Source organism: Lates calcarifer, linkage group LG17, assembly GCF_001640805.2.
Source record: "Lates calcarifer isolate ASB-BC8 linkage group LG17, TLL_Latcal_v3, whole genome shotgun sequence".
Taxonomy (NCBI): Eukaryota; Metazoa; Chordata; class Actinopteri; family Centropomidae; genus Lates; species Lates calcarifer.
This window is the reverse complement of record NC_066849.1, coordinates 23,112,941-23,132,814: the sequence shown is the minus strand read 5'-3', so window position 1 is coordinate 23,132,814 and position 19,874 is coordinate 23,112,941. Positions and strand designations below refer to the sequence as shown.

The 19,874-nt window shown below is 41.1% G+C and overlaps 1 protein-coding gene across 1 annotated transcript; it reads left to right on the top strand.

The window, feature by feature from the left end:
- Positions 1 to 760: 760 nt before the first annotated feature.
- On the top strand, positions 761 to 18,241 carry zmat3 (zinc finger, matrin-type 3). Its single transcript, XM_018671558.2, has 6 exons — positions 761 to 1,131; positions 6,842 to 7,581; positions 7,675 to 7,815; positions 8,558 to 8,724; positions 9,038 to 9,141; positions 11,128 to 18,241. The coding sequence occupies exons 1-6, from the start codon at positions 1,014 to 1,016 to the stop codon at positions 11,334 to 11,336; spliced, it is 1,479 nt and encodes a 492-aa protein (XP_018527074.1). The 5' UTR covers positions 761 to 1,013; the 3' UTR covers positions 11,337 to 18,241.
- The last annotated feature ends 1,633 nt before the right edge of the window (positions 18,242 to 19,874 follow it).

The window sequence follows — 19,874 nt, the reverse complement described above, 5'->3', positions numbered from 1 at the left end:
ATGTGGCAACACTTTACTTAAACCTGCTTTTTCCCCTCTTCATATTCAGCATATACACATTTAATAGATAGTTTACAGCATAACACAAATACTGTAGTGTGTGTGAGCAGATAGGTGTTTACTTATTCTTTGTCAAAACTACAACTCCCTCCGTGGGCAGCAGTTGGTGTATAAAAAGATAGTGAATGACAATACAGGAAAACACAGGGAGAATGTCTTTATATGGCTCAATTACTGACAAATACTTAAAAACAGACATTTAAAACTACTCGAAATTAGCTTACAACTACATTATAGTGTGTTATAAACCATTAACTAAATGGTTGTTTATGGATTATTAATGCTAAAAAGGGGGGCCTAAAGTAAAAGTACTTATATGTAAATGTATACGTTAATATGCAACACATAATAAATAAAAATTCAAGACCCACTTACAAGCTTTTTCCCCCTCTGCAGCTTTATTATTATTATTATTACTTATTCTTAATCCTGTCTTCACGAACTAAATTCAGTAGCACTTTTATTTCACTCGCCCATATCATATCAACATTTTCATTTCAACGCCAGACCGGTTGTTTTCCCAGTAGACTTGAGACTCATAAATAGCCCTCCCGGGTGATCTGAGCGTACCACAGAGGTGTAACATATTTATACAATGTGTTCATGATCGCCACCCTTGCAAATCAGCAGAGGTGGCATCGGAAGTGGACTGTACCAAGACGGGTGGTGGGGGGGGGCGCAGGAGGAAACTCGGCGGGGTGCTTCGCTTACAAAATGTCCACTCCTTAATCAACACGTGATGGGAAAACACAAACGCAGCGTGTTTATTGGCGGTGAATGATCGTCTTTACTTGCTGGCTGTCACTGTCCGTATTTCGCTCGCCTCCGGAGATCACCCCCCCTCCTCTCTCCGGTGAAATCCGCGGTGTCAGAGCGAGTGGTAGGGACTGTCATCCCCTGCTTGGCCGCCCGGTTTTTCAGGAGAGAAGAAGTTGGGAAGGGATGTGACTGCGATGATGCAGCTGAAGACCGGGGATGCAGCGTACTACCACAGCGCTGAATACTGCAGAAATTACACTTCGCCGCCTGTCAGCTACGGTGACAGCAGCCATTATCTTGCCCGATTGCCAGGTAAGGAGAGACTGTGTATGACCCCCCCCCCCCCCCCCCCCACACACCTACCCCACCTCCCCACCTCTTAACTGTCAGCAGCGGTCTTATGCGCTAATGTGCAGGGATGGAGAAAATCCAACCGGAGACATTTGCAGATGCTACAGAGGAAGGTGGACGTTGAAGCCGGTTGCTGTGGTGCTGTTGTCACCATCATCATCATCATCATCATAATGTCATGTAAAGGGGGGGCGGGGGGGTTGGCAACCACCATTCTGTCCAGGGTATAGAGTGTGGATGCTGCGATGCAAAATCTGAGGTTGTCGAGATACTCTAATGGTCTCTCGCACTGTGTTGGGAGAGCTCCAGGAGGGAGACTCCAGGTCTGAGCTGATGTCTGACTTGTAATTTGAAACAGCACATAGCCTCAATGCAATGTCCACTTTCATCACTCGGAGTATGGCAGTCAATCAAGGGGAGGAAATAGAAACTGAATCATTGCTGCTCCCCTCGTCTCTAGCCTTTGCGCCGCTCGATCTGCACAGCTGATGGTGACATGTGGCAATTATTCAAAATGCGTGTTTTTTTGTTTTTTGTTTTTTGTTTTTTGTTTTTTCGTCGCACCTGCACGTTCACCGCCAAAAGCCGGCGTTCCCTGCTGGTTTATATGGGGACTTATGAGGCCAGCGTGTGTCACGGTCATGAAGCTAGATCGTTCAGGTTTACAGCATGAGACTGATCAAAGCACCTGGATTATTCCTGTAGTTAAATTAGTCATCTTTACTCAGATCTCAGCCTCTATCAATGTGAAATAGCATAATGAGTTAAAGTGATGATAATTATTTGAGAATTAAATGCATATGGTGCTGGAAAAGGTACCTGGTTAATGTATCAATCAATTGAAAGAATTATGAATAAATAATTTAAGTCACTTATTAAAACCAAATATTTGTCAAATTAAGCTTCTTAATTGCGTGCCTTGCTTTCTAAAAACCCTAGTTTATTACCTTTGCAATCTTTCACATTCAGTCAACCAGAAATTGAATTCATTAGTTTGGACTCTTGTAACTTCTGATTGTTTTTTCTGAACACTAAATGTTTCATCAGTTATTTAAAAAAATATAATAATCAATGAAACAACCATAATTGCAGCCCTAAATATACACATGCCTGTTTCCCAGAAAGAGATGTAGCTTTTCAGAAGCTAAATATGTAAGGAGGTATGGATATTTATTAATCAATATGGTAACAGCAGCCTAATGCATAGTCCAGGATGCCACTGGCTTTATGTTAATTATTAAAGTTAATTCAATGGTCAAGGACAGCTCCATTAATGTGAACTCTCCTCCAGTAGAGGAATCAGGTGAATGAGATGAAGATGATGAAGCTTCAGAGCTATTGAGATATAAAAGTGGAGGCTAGGCTTTACTGTAGGATGGTACAGTGCGTAAATTGCTAAGTACAGTAAGACGTATCTGGTCTTGGCTGCTTTCTGCACTCGTCTCTTGCCCAGCGAAGCAGACGGAATAAGTGCAGGAGGCGTGTGCTCCTCATCGCTCTATAATTGATGTGACACAACACAGTACGGCGAAAGAAACTCTAGAGAAAATGAACACTTGGCCTATTTAGAGATTCTCAGTGGAGGGCATGAGATTATCAGGCTCCAGGACAGTTTTTATTTTATTTAATTTATTTTTTTTGTAGCTTGGTTTTAAACCAGTAAACCGAGAACTTTTGAGTCAAGCTAAAAAGAAATCTGACAAGTGAACTGATGAATAACTCCTTAGGTAATTTCAAGTCAAGGCGTTTATTTCTCCCCAACTCCATCTGATTCTTTTTAAGACTTTGAGAACAATCTCTAGCTAAAATTATGATGAACACTACTGGGTTGTCAAGCTGGAGATCACATGCTGCCTTGTACTTCAGAGCAATGTTACATAAGGCTGATTTTGACTTGCAGAGTTGTTTGTGTCAGCTTCAAAACCTCAAATGCTAAACAACATAAAAGGGTTTTTTTTTTGTGACTTTGCAGCAAGGTCCACTGCTGTGAACATGTATATGTGCTGCATCTCTGTAGACTGCACTTTGTGGGCCTGGATCTGGGTTTCTGAGCAGAGGAGGAAACTGACCTTGGCCTATCTAGATTCAGTCTGTGCAAACTCACACTGAAAACCATGGGGAAACGTAACAGCCAAAATGGAAACGCAAAACAGGCAATCTTGGTTTTTCTGACTCCTTTGTCGTCATATTGCAGACGAAAAGTCAGAGTTTGAAACTCTGAGTAAAGGTTGAGCACAAGTCTTCTCTTCATTATGTGGTGTAATTAAAGGCTGTGCTGTTTGCTCCACTTTGATGTGCTTGAGAGAGGATCCTGTTTTGCATCATAATAGAGAGAAATATTTATTGGTGATTCAGCTTAGTGTGAGTGGAACAGGAACCAATTATAATCTGCACACTCATAGCTAATAAATAATGTTTTTCTCCTGGATAGAGGGTCACATTTTGCTCTCCTACATTGTCACCTGTGTGCTGTATACACTTTTTCAATATTAAGTCAGCTACCAGCCATCACTGCAAGATTTCCTGCCCTGCTGGAGAAAGCAAACACAAGCCCACAAACATCATCAAAAGCACACTGTAATAAACCTAATTTCCTCCAGAATCAAGCAATCATTGCTTTAGCAATGAATATCTTAAAGGTTATAGACAGTCTCACCTAGAGTCTGATGTGTGCAAACAGATGCAGCATTTGCAGATCTCTCTTGTTTTCGTGGTTCATTTACACTGGTATCTCTATAGTGCTTTCAGAGAGGGAGGAATTTATTGAACTAAGGATGCTAGAAAGCACAGGTAGTCATTGCCACAAAAGAAAAAAAAGCTGTTTGATTATTTAAAAGTTAAGTTAGTTCAAAAAATCGCAGGGAAAGAGGTCTTGAAGGTTTGTCCTTTTGTGAACCTAATGGAGGTTCTGAAACGCACAGAAATTAAGACTGAAGTTGGTGACATTCACAGCTAAGTGTAACACTAACAAATGGATGGAACTTTACCCCTGATAAATGAAACTGTATTGATGACCATTGTGCAAAAAAAAAAAAAAAACCCAGTCATTGGTTTGTGTTGTCCCAGTTTGGTTCGTGTACACAGTAATGGCTCCATGATATCATGATGCAACATTATTTTCCAAGTAAATACACGAGGCAGTATCAGCGAGAGTTGAAGGAGAACAGGTCAGGGAAGAAAAAACATTATGCAATGGAGGAAGTGTTGTGAAAAATGGCCGACAGCAAAGACTTACAGCTTATTGTAACTGATATACAGCAAACGCATGTGTAGTTAAATAGTCATGTCCATTGTGTGGTGGCACGGCGTGTTCTCTGAACTGCTTAATGGATCATGTCAAGAAAAAAGGGTCAGTGTCCTGCAGCGAGGTTTCCAAACTGCTGTGCAGGCTGTCTCAAAGAGGGCTGAAGGTTTCTCATGAGGCCGCTGCCAGTGAGACTGATGATGTGCAATATGTGGAGGTTGATTGGTGGATCAGGTTCAGGATGGTGTTAGTAGTGATTGATGCAATTGAGCAGTGAAGCTTTTTAAAATTGGTTTCATATAACACCAACAGCAAAAAGATGAACCTATGAAGAACAAACTTACTCAAAAGGTCTTTTTGTCATGAGGTTTTGACCTTATTATAACTTATAATGTCCACAGCATGAACATTTATTTTAATTATGCATGTATTTATAACATTACATGAATATTTTTTCATCTTTGTCTCCATCTTTGGTGCTAAAGCTATCATTGCTGTGGCCTGTCTGCACTGCGTTTCCCACAGATCACTTGTCAGTGGAAGTGTGGTGTCTTTTTGTTTGGATTTGCTTTTCTTTGTCCACAATGCTAAATCAGTCCCTCTACTTATTAGAAATAAGTGCTGCTGCTCCTCTCAAAGGATGCCAGAGAAAATTTCCTCCTCAGGACAGCAAATGTAAAAGGATATGTTAAAACGGCACATAAAGCGGTGAAACTTCGATTTATTTAAATGAAAATAGTAAAGTTATGACTTTACTACTGTGTAGGCGACACATCCCACTCTGCTGACTCTCTGGCAGTCTCATCTTGCAGTTGACAGGACTCTAGTAAGGTCAGTGCCTTGTCTAGCATACCTTTCTCCTGAGGTCAGCCAGGCCAGGTGACAGACAGGCAGTTAGACAGACTGACACAGACTGACCGACAGCGAGCAGCAGTTGGAAACACAAACACCCCCGGGTGTTATTTTGGGTCCATGAATCACTGCATTGGGCGTCCGATTGGATTCCAGATGAAAGCTTCCAGCACAGTGAGTTTTGACACAGCTGTTGGCCTACTGTTGACCTGACAATATACACACACACACACACAAAATGGAGCATTAGAGTGGCACAAACAAACACACAAATCCATGTGCCATCCCAAATATCATGCACTTTTTTTCTCTTTTTTGTGAGCATATACATGCGTGCCTACCATGCGTACACACACAGCCTATTTGAGCAGTCACATTTCAGGCTGCAATCTCTTCTGATCAGAGAGGCTTTAGGATGTTATCATCCCTGTCTCTGTGTGCGCACATAGATACATATATGTAATGTGCCGTATGCAGGACTGCTGGCGCTGCAGGCTCAGCCTAATCTTTATTATGCCCACTGGAGTGTGAAGCTCCTCTGTCCGAGAATGTGTTTCCACTCGGCCGTCTCTTTACATTTCTTCAGCCTCGGGGCTCAAAGAAGTAAAAGACGCCTCTCTCAGTGTCACTGTACATTGGATTTTCATAGTTTTGGAATAGAGTTCCTTCTTAATGTCTATTTGATGATCACAATATCCATTTAAATCTGCAGTATCTGAAACATCATCAAGTCTAACCCAATGTGATACATATTGCAATACATATTTACGTTCTTTCCTTTGTCAATGAAATTACATTTTGTTTATGTTATGGTTGTTTGTCTGTTAGCCAGTAGGGAACAATATTTATAGATTTTATAGATTTCAATTAAATGTAGTGTAAAGATGAGCAACATGGGCCCAGTTCCTGGTGCCATTTAAAAATCATTTATGCAACTTCTGAACAGGATTCACTCAGAGTTCATTTGTCTGGATTCCTTGCTTCAAGATGAGTCTGCTAGAACATTTAATTTTCTTTAATTGTAATGCTGATCCACTGCTCATTCTACAAATTTCATCTCATCTTTACTAAATGCGGTATATCACAAATTTGGATGAGCCCCTTTGAACATTGGCAGAATTCCTCATTGTACAAAGCCCTAATACCGTACAATGTGTATTTTGATGCAAATCCACGTCAAGATGTCTGAACCAGTTTTCATGGAAATCATACAATAATTGTTGAGACATTTCATTCAGAATCACAAATGCCAACCTCATGGTGGCACCAGACAAGAAGCCAGAGGATCATCAAAGTCAATAGGATTAATTTCCTGTGGACAATGAATGTCTGTACAGAATTTGAGGTATCTCAGTCTAGAACAAGGTGGTGCACCGACCAGCTAGCATGGTTAAAAAATTCTAAGTATGTTCTATTACTGCATGCAGCTCCTGAGTGCTATCTAGTTTCTTTGAATCTAGTAGCACTAATGTTCACACAAGAGTTTGAGAGCCATCAAGGCCATTAAGACTTAAAGCAAAACATGGCATGCATTATAAGGAGTTCATTCATGTGTTATTGCTCTGATGTCCACAGGCCCGGAGAACATGTTGAAGCCTCCTCTGAGTCTCTTCAGCCACCCCCAGCAGCCTTTCCAACACATGGACTCGCTGCACCAGCTGGGACCTCCGCCGATGGCACCTACGCAGCCTCTCGGCCCTCCACCCATTGCCCCTGCTCAGGCTATCGGACCCCCAACTATGGCTCCCACCCAGACTCTAGGGCCCCCTCCTATAACTGCTACTCACACATTAAGGCCTCCCCCTATCACCCCACCACACAGCTTAGGCCCCCCTCCAATGGCCCCAGCTCAGCCACTGGGTCCTCCACCAATGCCACACACCTTAGGGCCCCCACCTGTAGATCACACACAAGCAATAGTGCCTCCAACCATGGACCTCTCACAACCACTAGGGCCTCCACCTCTGACCCCTGCACAAGCACTGGTGCCCCCACCTGTAGTGGCGTCTGGAGCCGGCCGATTCCCCCTCCCTCCCAGCCCCATGTCGTCCCCTCCCGTTCCGGGCCCAGACCCTTCGCAGATGCCACGGCCCCAGGGACCAGCCCTCATCCCAGCCCCGGTGTCCGGCCTCATCCCTGGTCATCATCCGGCTCAGGCAGCCCTGGTCAGCGAGCAGCCCCAGGATGAGGGCTCTCCGCTGGGGATGGAGGAGCAGGAGGACTCTCTGGGGCTGGAGGAACTGTGTAAACCGCTGTACTGTAAACTCTGCAACGTTACCCTCAACTCCGCTCAGCAGGCACAGGCCCACTACCAGGTCAGCTGAAATACACATTCACACATATTGCACATGTAGAATATTAAGATAATGTATATACATAAACATATATCTCCTTATCTGTTTTTCTAGGGGAAGAACCACAGTAAAAAGTTGAGAAATTTCTATGCTGGCAGTCAACAGCCACCCGCCATTAGGATCCCAGAAGTCCTTGATGTGGCTGGCCAGACAGCTCTCAGCTCAGGATCCAACGACAGTGACGCAGGCAGACAGGTCGGGCTCAAACTTAGCAACTCAGCACCAGCCTACCTAAATATTACAGTTTTAGTCGAGGAGGTGGGTGTACTGCTGCTGAAGTGGCCAATCTGCTGATAGAGGTCGTTTCCCACCGAGGAGGTGGTAGGGAACTGCAGAGTCATTCTGCTTCATTTGAACAGTTGAAACTCACATCATCCTCTCACCACTGGACAATTTACTGTCTCTTCTCAGTCTGACTGAGCTTTAGAAAGAAAATACCTCCTTCTTCTGAATTCATTTTGATTTGTCAGAGCTACCAAGAGTTAAAAATGAGGTCCAATTTAAAGCTGGTTAAAACCACTCAACTCACTCTACGCGTGAGCATGGCTTATGAAAAATCAGAGGCAGAATGAGAAAAGGACAAGAGAAATGAAATAATAAGGTATATTATGATACTCATTGCAATGTGACATTTTCTCAGCCTATAAGTATTTATCATCTTGTTGAACAATAGGCAAAATAACCAGCAAGTGTCTTTTAAACACGTCAAACTAATAATCTAACTATTTTGGACTTTACTGCATGAATTTGTGAATTTCTTTCTTGAATCAATAACTTTCATCAGTGCATATTTCCCACGTGAAAATCTTAAGAAATAGTGAAAGAAGTTCTTTACTTCCTCCCACCGGTACTAAGCAGTTCTTTCTTCTCTTTCTCAGTGTTTACTCCCTAACGCCTCTCACCACAAACACTGCGTTGCTTTGTCCTGTGTCTGCAGGCGCTGTATAAGGGTGCGACCCGGGTCATCTTGGCCACAGAGAACGACTATTGTAAGCTGTGTGATGCCTCCTTCAGTTCACCGGCAGTCGCGCAGGCCCACTACCAGGGCAAGAACCACGCCAAGAAACTACGGCTCGCTGAGGCTCAGCAGAACTCCAACAACATGTAGGTTTGGGCAAAGAAACGTTGTGTTGTATTGGCAGTAGACCCCCATCCTTATTCTGCTTTGTACAGGCTTATCATGCAGCACCATGTAAAAGTGAATTCAATAAGAAACACAGTATTTGTCACCAGATATATGTTACTCAGGAAACCACTTGTCTCTGGCTTTATCAACTTAATCAAAGTCAAAGTTGCAGTTTGAGAAGAATCACCTAAACTCATGCTAACCATGCTGAAATTATATAACAGTACTTGAGTTTTATGCACATTTTGGACCCAACTGACATGATTTTTGCTCTGGCTCTTCCTGTCACAGGGAAGGCAGCAGTGAAGCAGCCCCGAGAAGAAACAGGAAAGACGGCAGTGAGTACAGACTGGTGAAAAACCGCCGCAGCCCGCAGCTACCTGCCTCCATGCCAGGTAAAATATTAAAAGATATATTAAAATGAAAAGTCAACATCCGTCATCCGTATCACTTAGACTTATAAATGATTACTGCAGTCTGTATCTAATAACAACTTCAAGTTGGATCCTTTCACTGTCAGTCTTGGATTAGCTGGATTAGCTTCAAAGAAAATTTAGCCCACTTCCTTTCCATCTACAGTATCCACCGGTCCACAGTAAAGCAGTGCAGCATGGTGAGGAACTGCATACCGTTTGGTCCTCTGGCCCCAGAGACCTTATTATCTCAGCATAAATTGTGATATAATCCATAATCCATAATATCCCCCTTGCACACACACACACACACATATATATATATATTTAAATTCCGGCAAGTCAGTTTGGGTGTCCAGAATGCCATTCTCAACTCCAGCAGCTGACGGAGCGGTAATGAACACCCTTGGGGCAGAGAGAGAGAGAGAAAGTCAGTCAGTGAAATAAGCTGCTGCAGCTGGCTTAAACAGATATGGTGAACAACAGAAAACACTTAGCATTTGATACCTAAGACTAGACTATCACATAAAGAACATCTGTACTGAAAACAAACTTACCCAGGAGTATCATTAAAAAGTCTGCATCACTTTACTGGTTTGTTTAAACACACTCTACCACTAGTTACTTTATTTTCAGCAGCATTTCTTTGACACGGTGCAGAAATATTTAAGAAATAATGTAGATTTTTTTTTTTTTTTTTTTTTACTTTATTCACGTGAAGCACCATCATTTGAGTTCATGTTTTATACCCTTTGGAGCACTCACTTGTCAATCTCCTCTGATGCTGCAGGAAAGCATTTTGGCTGAAATCTTGTTTTAACTTCACTGTGTTTTCTGTGTTTGTGTGTGTGTGTGTGTGTGAAAACAGATACAAAGAGTGTAACGTCAGACTTTCTGCTGACGTCAAACAACCACTTCTTTTCTTGCCATCTTTCACTCTTCTCTCCACAGACAAAAACACATCAGCTCAGTATAAAACAGGATAAATCATATAGTCAAGCCAATTCCCTTCCTCTCTCTCTCTCTCTCTCTTTCTCTCTTTCTCTCTCTCTCTCTCACACTCACACACACATACACACACACACACACGCCACAACGTTCTGCTGATTTAATCAGTTTTCTTGATGGACAAACCCCAGAATAGCTGCACTCTCTCCTGCAGTTGCCGTCTCACTGTCTTTTTATCTCTCGCCCTATCTCCTTCTCGTTTTTCTGCCGTGTTAACACACACACATGCACACACACACACACACACACACACACACACACACACACACACACACACACACATAACTAATACTCTTTTTCAAATGATCCACCTAGTTGTAATCCCAGACGACTCTGCTCTTTTCTTTCTGTGCACTCTGGTGTATTGCACATGTCAGGCGATATATCAGGTTAGAATTAAGAGTGCGATGCTGGTACAATATTCAAAATCAGTTGTGAAATGTAGCGGTGGGTGTTTCCCCCAAGCCTGAGATTTATTGTGTTCAGGGTTACTACAATTCAGCCTAAGGAGGACATGGATGCCAGTACCAAATTTCACAGGAATCTGTCCAAAAGTTGTCAAAACAGCATCATTGTGGCACCATGAATGTCTGTACAAAATTCCATTCCAATCCATCCAATATTGTTGAGATATTTCAATCATTTGCTATTTTTAGTTTCTCAAATGGGAGGATTTTCTGCTTTTCTTTGTTTCATATGATTGTAAATTGAACATATTTGAGAATTTAAACATGTACTGTTGGTTGTGATGTGGATTTTCCACAATTTTAGTGAAAAAAATTATTAAAGAATTAAAAGTAATTCATAATAAAAACAATAATCTATTGCAGCCCTCCATCTCATATAATCTATAGTATCCAGCTGCCATGATAGATAAATCTGGTATGAATCAGCCTCTTAGTATGTAGCTGCTACTAACTTCCTCTGTTCCTCCTGTTCGTCGTCTGTTTCTCCCTCCAGGACCGTACTACAACCCCAGACCGAGGCAGCGTATCCCCAGGGACTTGGCCATGTGTGTGACTCCCAGTGGCCAGTTCTACTGCTCCATGTGCAACTGTGGCGCAGAACAGGAGACGGACTTCAGGCAGCATCTGGAGAGCAAGCAGCACAAAGCTAAAGTGTCAGAGTTGAGATACCGCCACGAGATGGAGAACCTCGGCTACAGCTAAGGGACACGTGAGGAGGGGGTGAGGGGGTGGGTGGGACAGAATAGGTGGGAAACAGAGCAAGACCAAAGTACAGGAAAGAAAATACTGTCCCGTGTTTTAGGGACATATTTAATGACAGGTTGAACCCAGATGAACTTAAGATCTTATTGCAGTGCATTTGATATATTTGACTGGAACTATATGAAGCTATAATTGGATTTGATTAATTTATTTGATGTAGTCCAGACTAAAAGATGTACACAGTGAACAGGAACCATGCATTTGAGAAAATGGTAGCTTTTTAAAATACAACTTTCAAGATGTTTTTTTAGGGACTTAACAGAGATCACACAGTCCAGTTTCCTCCACGGCTTTGACCGAGTTGCATTTTGACAGAATACAGGCTTATTCAAATGAATTGCAAGTAAATCTTGAGCTTGTTCAGGATACTGAGAAAGGACTAGTGGTGCACAGGGACCCAACAGAACAGGAGAGGAGACAAGCAGAGAGGCCAGAACAGGTCTCACCCTTGGGAAAACAAGCATCACTGGGGGCAAAGTTTTTGTTTGAGACTTTAATTTTTGGGTGTGAATCAGCCCCACAGGTTTTTTTTTTTTTTTTTTTTTTACAGGCCCTGCAGCAGGGACCACTTAGTGACCACAGGGCGCAAAAGAGCAAATTAAACATCTTTATAACCTGATACAGGTGATAAAACCCAAAGTACTATTTACTAATTTAAAAAAAAACACAAAGCACAATGAACATTATCTGGTAGAAACAGTGTTACATGAATCTGTTAGCCTTAGCCAACCTCTTACCAGTCCTTTGGTGTGTATCAGGCTAAAGGCTAAGCCCTGGATGCTAGCCTTGTTTGTGCCTTTAGTGGGAATAAGGCTAAAGAGTAAGCTTTGGCTAGCCATTTGGTGATATAGTAGAAACCAATCAGTATTGATTGGGTTTTTCTATATTCTGTGTCATCTTTCTTCTTGTAATAAATCCACACAAATCTTATGTAAATATCCTCAAATTTCATTATAGATGTAAATATAGTATAATACACATGAATACTGTTTTATGTTAGCTTAGCATATGTTGTAAATACTCATAATCTATTTAATAATTATCAGGAATCTTGTATAAAGTGTGCACTGACTGAATGTCTACCTATCTGCCCCGTATGTCTGTGTGTGGATTTTACCGTAGGCCCTCCATACCACTTTGGGTGGTGCCTTTGTTCATTGATAAAGTAACTCTGGTACCATCCATCTGTAGTTAAAAGCTGCTAGTCTCATCATTTTTGGCTGTGCAGGAGGACCACATGCCAGGAGAGGCTGTTTCTGAATCTGAAACTTTGTTTGAAGCAGAACACATGCTGAATCTTTGTCTTGACAAACAGCCAAACTGGCACTGCGAGGAAGAAATGTGCAAACACGTTGGAAACTCACAGTGATGCGTGCAGCTGAAAGCATTTAACTCCAAACTTCTAATTAGTTTGCAAATTGCAAATGAACATGTGCAGAGCTTGTGGATGTTTTCTGGTTGTAAGACATATCATTTAATTGTCCTAGTCGATCTCAATTCCTAGAGGGGACGTAACCAGGTTTTACTGCAGTGTGAAAATGGCTGCAGAGGAGTGACATGGATTTTGTCTGGATTTGCAGACAGATGTGTTTTTCTGTTTTATTGTTTACCTTGGATGACCCAGGTCCAGCTGTTTTTCAGTATTTAGCCCATCCTGAAAAGATCAGTTATGTAACTTGAATCAAATTTGATTTTCTGTTTGTTTATTTGATTTTCTGTTCCAGTTCAGTGGTGCTGAGCTGAACACAGTGCAGTCACAAGGCATTTAAAGTCATACAGTCACACTTGAAATGAACAAAAGTGCGTACTGTGCCTTTAATTCAATTACATTTGAAGATAACAACGAAAGGGCGAAAAAATCTACATACTTATCTTACCTTTTAAATAGCTGTTTACAGATCGAGGATTCTTTAATCCTTTAAATAGACAAAAATATTTTATTTATGCCTAAAAGAAAATACATCTTATGTAACAGTTAAAAGTATTTTCCATCTAGATTTTCAGATGCCAACATGTTTCATCTATACAGTATATAAGGATAGAGCAGATCTGTCATTTCCTTTAAATTTGCTTTTCTGACTTTTCCAGCAGTAGACACACACATGCACACACAGCCTCATAAATTCGGTCAAAGGCCTGATCGGGTCACATAATTAGATGTGTTATAAAGTAAAATGAAAGCAGCATCCTGGCTTTCTCTGTGGATGGTTTCATCTGCTGTGGGGAGAGGCAGCTGTTTACATCTAGCATTTGTCTCTAGAGCACAAACACACACCTGATCACACACATGAGGACACTCAGGAGAATAGCACTGTGAGGACAAAGTAAACTGTGGTGTTCAGGGATTAAAACATGAGATGGCGGTGGTGGGATGGGGTGGGGGAGCCAGAGAGGGAGAGACAAACAAAACACAGAAAATAAAATGCTTGGCTGTTTTATTAGCCCACTCCGCTGTACGGTTTACTCAAAACAGAACAAAGAGGAGCTGATGAAAGCAGAACTATAACCAAAGCTGTGGGAGAGGCACAGCTAGTTGAGGATATCTTCCCGTTAGACAGAATAACAGTCTGTTAATAGCACTCCTCCACCTTCTAGAAATAACACGCTTTGTCTTACATGAAAGCACTGGTAGCATAACCTTTTATTATGTTGACAGGCCTCTGGATTTATAACAAGATTCACACTCCAGTGCAGCTACTGAACACCTTCAGCAAGTGCGTGAAATAATAAACTGCAGAGGAATGGAGGGAATGAGGAGATTGTAGGAAATGAACAAGCTCCTCCAGACTCGGCCCAAAGAGCCTTTAAGATACTGTAGACAGCAGTCAGAAAACGATTGTTTCTGTTCAGTCGTGTATGGACCCTTTCTAGGGTTTTTGACTTATGACTCTTTAAAATGTGGCAAGATCAACTTGAGACCCTTCGTCACAGGTTGAGGCCTTTATGTGGACATGAGTTATGAGCAGCTGAACCAAAGATTGATATTTCTTTGTCAGACTCATGTGACCATCTGGGCAGGCTGTGCAACTGCCACTGGGCCCCAGATGCTATATACCTGGCTTTAAGGCATTTATTTTTTAGGTGATATTGTGCTCACAAGGTGCACATTCCCACATTTGAGGTGCGATCAAAAAGTTAAGAGACTGTGTCGTGTACACAAGCGAGAACTGTATCTCATTTAAATCTGGCTGCCATTCTCTTCAAAATAATTACCATGTGCAGCTATACACCTCTCCCGGCGCTCCTGCCACTCTTGGACAGTTCCCTGGAAGTCCTGTTCTGTCAGCACGTCAAGCACCATCTGCGACTCATGCTGGATCTCCTCCACTGTGTCAAAACTCATCAGCTTGAATTTCATTTTTGGGAAGAGGATGAAGTTGCAGGGGGACAAATCCAGCAAGTAGGGTGGGAGCAGCAATTGTGTTGTTGCAGCCAAAAAACTTGAGTTTTCAACTGTACATTGCACAACAGTTCAGGTTGGTTGTGCTGACTGTCCTCCTTCAGATGCCTCAGGTGCAGTAGAACTCAGTGTTGACAGCATTGACAGTTAGACTGTGTGGGATGAATTCATGAATTTCGAAGACACAACGAGTATGGTCTTAGTCGTGCTTCTAACCTGACAGCCTCGGAGACTGCAGGCTTTTCCACTGCAAAGACTGCTGTATGGTCTCTGGGTTCTAACCCATTAGACCCAACTCTCGTCACCCTTAACATAAAGGTTGGGTCATCCTGGCTAAATTTCATTATGGCCTCTTCTGAAGTTTGAGGTCCATGGTTAAATCCCAAATGCACAGCTGTAAAATGTGCATTACACAGGTCCAGATGTTGATAACATGTTGTAAGTCACCAAAGTTAATGCTGCACAGTCTTGGATCTTTTTGATCGCACCTTGTATACCACCAAGTGCAGTGCTGGTTGATTTTCTGGGTGGCTGGACAAACAATAAAGCTGCCACGTTTGGTGATTGCACTGTACGTAATAGGAACTTGGGCGCAACGGGATACAAACACAATTTACAAAGGATGGTAAAAAAAAAAATAATAATAATTTTGCCCCAACAGGTTAATCCAGCCCTGTATTTTAAGACAGCAGAGTTCCTTAAGATTTGATATAAACAAGCGTTTCAGGGGAAGAAAAAGGAACAATCAGAGAGATGTTATAAAACATAAACCTGATTTTGCAGAAACAATTTTTTATTTCTTATCCATTAAATCATCTTGTAACACTTAAGCCTTCACTGCTCCAAACCACTAGGCATCTTCTTCAGCTTTTTTGTGAAAATATCACTACAACTACCACATCACGGTGGTTCTAGATAGCTTTCATAAAATATCTCTGATCCTCCACTACAGTATAAGAGTTAGGACACCAGAGGCAACATTAAAATTACAAACATTTATGATAATTTGCCGCAAAGTTTCAAAGGGGAAAACTTCAACAAGTGTCAATCTAATGACATTTTAAACAAGATTATTTCACTTGATTCAAGAAAAACTTGAACCCAGCAGGCTTTAATTGAAAAGAAATTAAATAACATAGTAAACACAAGTTGTAGTCAGTGGAGTAAAACATGGTGTTTTAAGCAGTTGAAAGCCAACAAAAATCAAGAAACCACTGTGGTAAATAAAGGCATCTATATGAACATACGGCCAGTAACTGTTAACAGCTTTAATATTTTGGCAATCCGCACTTTTATTTGCTCTGTGTTCACTGAAATTGAACACTGTAGATTGCATTAATGCTCATTAAAAGGACTGTTTAGTTGTTGTTTGGTCTGGTAATATGTTGAAATAGTTCAAATACCTGGGGTACTTCTTCTGTTTGTTTTGTTCTAACTGTGTTTACTTGTTAAGAGACTATAACAGTTGGTAACTATAATATACTGATAATTATTGGTTTCACTATTATTAACCAATGCTGTTATCTGATTGCTGATGTATCTCAGCACCATAAGTTATAAATTGAACTTCAGTGCTTTGTTGTAAATGACAGAGAAGTGTTACATATTGCACCGTTTAAATTGTATCTGGTTTATTTTGTGCATGTCATACTTAATAACTGTTGAGATGCTTCTACTATTGAGAGAAAATATTACAGTGAGGATGCTGTTCAAGAATGTTTTGAAGAGGTTTATATGACTGCTTGGTTGGAAATGTCTGTATGCTGTGCTGAATCTACAAAAGGGCATTTGGAAAGAATTGTGATTTTGCACTGAATATAAAAAGAAAAGAAGAAAATTATGCTACCACACGTTGTTTAGTTCAAGTGAACACTTTGCTACCATTGTCATCATTTGCCTCTCAATGAGTTTTATCCTAATGTTTACAAGGTTGAGAAGTTGAAGCTGTTATGGATGTGTATCATATTTGTAATTTGTGTGTTTATCCATGTGTTGCACTGTTGGACTGATCAGACCAGGGTAGATGGGCAACACTGTGAGGTTAAGTAGAAAAAAACTAACACTATAACCTGTGAAATTTAGCACAGATTATTCCATTACTGCAGTTAGATTAGACACCACTTATCTGATTTTGATGAAACAAAGAGATGGTGGATCTTGTAAAATTTGTTATTAATGTATGTTTGGCACAAAGTTTGCATCAAAAACATGCTGACATGCAAACCTCTGGAAGAGGGAGTGAATTTTGATTGAAGCAGTTTAAATCACAGACAATAACTAGTCATTTTTAAAATGAGCCAAATGTTAATTACTAAGCTGTAAAAGTGCTGGGAGGCTGATTTTTTTTTTTACTTTAAAGCAACACTATGTAACATTTGCTAAGCAACAGCGCCCTCTGCAGCCACAAATGATAATTCATTCTGTTTGGCTCCAAGTCTGAGCGGTTAAGTGGTTTTCATGTACAGAAAACAAAGCCCGCTAATCACTTGACCACAGCTCCAACTGCATAGTCCCATGCACTGAACTGAAACAAAGCCGAAAAGTGTATATTCATCATGATCCCCAGCTGTAGGAGTAGGAAGTGCTGTAGCAAACATGCCAAACTGTGTTTACAATTCTTGCTATTTTCAAAGTTTCCTCACTAAATATCAGAGATGAAGTCTTTGTAACTGAGCTACAGTTTGGCATTACTCTTGAACTTGCTGGGCCTGATTCCAGCAGTTAAAGCCGCTGACTCTCACTCAAGGTACGCTCACTCTCTCAATCAAACCTGCACAGTTAGCAAAACAATTGTTCAGAGCATGAAGTGGGAATTACAAAGGCACCACTCTCCTCATTAAAAGTCAGTGTACCATCAAAATTATTTTAAAGCTGTTATTTTAAAGTGAAATAATTGCATAATGTTGCTTTGTGGGGAGCTCGGCTAACTGAATCTCCATGCTTCCAGTGTTTATGCTAAGCTAAGCTAATCATTTCTTGGCTCTAGTCCCTGCCAGAAAGAGAATAGACGTATTCCCCAAAATGTTTGCCTGTATACACTGTATGTGACTCTTCACAGCAGCTACATTGGTTTCTAATGTTTTTACTCATTCACAACATATAGAATAGCTTATGGTTGCCTCACATAAAAGCCCATGTGTCCTGGTCTGCAGACTGAGTCAGTCTTGTACACTGACAGAATTCAGGACCCCCTCCACCTCCATCTACTGTTAGGGGCCCCAAACCTCCTAGCAGTGCCCCTGCAGGACAGTATCTACATACTCCTGTACTCTCTGTGAAAACCTCAGCACACTTTCAGTGCCTCTGAACAATGTTGCCAATACACCACTGACTGACTGACTGAATGGATGCCTGGACGACTGATCTTACTGATTTCTGAGGCTGTGTGTGTGTGCGTGTGTGTGTTTTCTGAGAGATGAATAAACGTGCAGATGATATAAATAACTGAGCTGAGTTGATGATTATTACAGCGAATGTGTGCCTCATGTGTTCTCTTCCACAGCTCAGCTTGTACAGCTCCGGGGGAAATAACCGTTCTGTTAGCTGATGCCGTTATTGGCTCACAGGGAGAAGGCGCTCTCCATAGCCTAGTTTCCACCGCTCTGATTACCAGGATTTACTCATTATTCCTGTTATTACTTCTGCCAGGAAAGCTGTTCTTGTGCCCCTGGTTGTTTCTTGGCCTGTCAGCAGGATATCTCACAAACCTTTCGAACAGATTGGCTGAAATGTGGCATACTGGCCTCAGGTTTAAGTAATTAGTTTTTAGTGATGATCCACAAACACAGGATGCTTCTTTTTTATTAGTAACTATGAAATCAGTGCTTGGATTTTGCCAGCATGCTGCGATATGGAGTAGTGGCACATTAGATGTCTGTGCCAATGTGTGTGAGTAATAAAGGTTTATATTTACTGTAAGTGCTGGGTAAAATAAACCAGTTTCCTTCTCAGACCAACAATGAGAGGAGGCAAAAATAAAAGCATAATTTCTGCTCTTCCCTAAAAACTCCTCTGCTCATAAATACTCTGTTCTCTGGGGTACATTTTTAGCAAATAACTCATACACATTATTGCTGCTATTACTGCTACTACTACTTTAAATTAAATGGGATTTTTGTTCCTTAATATTAAATATTCTTCACAGTTCATGTCCCTAAATGCTGCAGGTGAATTGCTCACAAACTCTAAATTAAACCAGCAAATAAACAGACTTGATTACTTACTCGTTTTCTACACTAAATGTTTAGCAATGCAGTACAAGTTCACAATTCTGTCACTGTGGTTCAGAAAGACTCAGTAAGCATTGGCTTCAAACAGACAGTTCAAATAGATGACTGACAGTTCACTCCTTCACTCAGACGTCAACACTTCCTGTAGAGTGGATTGAACAAACACACCACTGGGCTTTCATTGCCCTTTGCTTCGGATTTCTTAACTCGGAAAAACAGGCAGAAATGTCTCCTAAACTGTCCCATAAAAATGATATCTGAGAAAAATTATGGTCAGGAAAATGGTTTGCAGTTGCACATCCATACTTATTTTTACAGTATATCTATGAGGAGGAAAAGAGTCTGTTTGAAAGCACCTTTACATCCAGTTTATGTAACTGTTCATGAGGAGTAACATCATCACTGTGACATTTGCTGATGCAAAGCAGAGATGTCATTAAAAACATTAACGATGGCTATTATTCACAATACCAGGACTCTGAAACTGAAGCATCTAAATGCTCCTCTGCCAGTTTTTGCATTTATACTAGGGAAAACATACAGCACCAACAATACACACAAGATATTACATGGAGGGTATGTGGGGTGAGGGAGGGGCATAACTCCAATACTGTACCACATAATTAAATATAATATTTGGTTAATTATCTGTATTGGTGATCATAGAATCTACCTGAACTTAAGGTGAACAAGTTTCAAATCATCTCAGATAAAACTTTTAAAAACTCTCAAAAAGAAAAGGAATATGATGGAAAAACAAAATCAACCACTGAGGTGAAGGCATCACAGTGTTTCAAGGAATCGTGTCATCAGTAACACCAGTGTCAAAATGTCTGCTTTGAGAAAGAT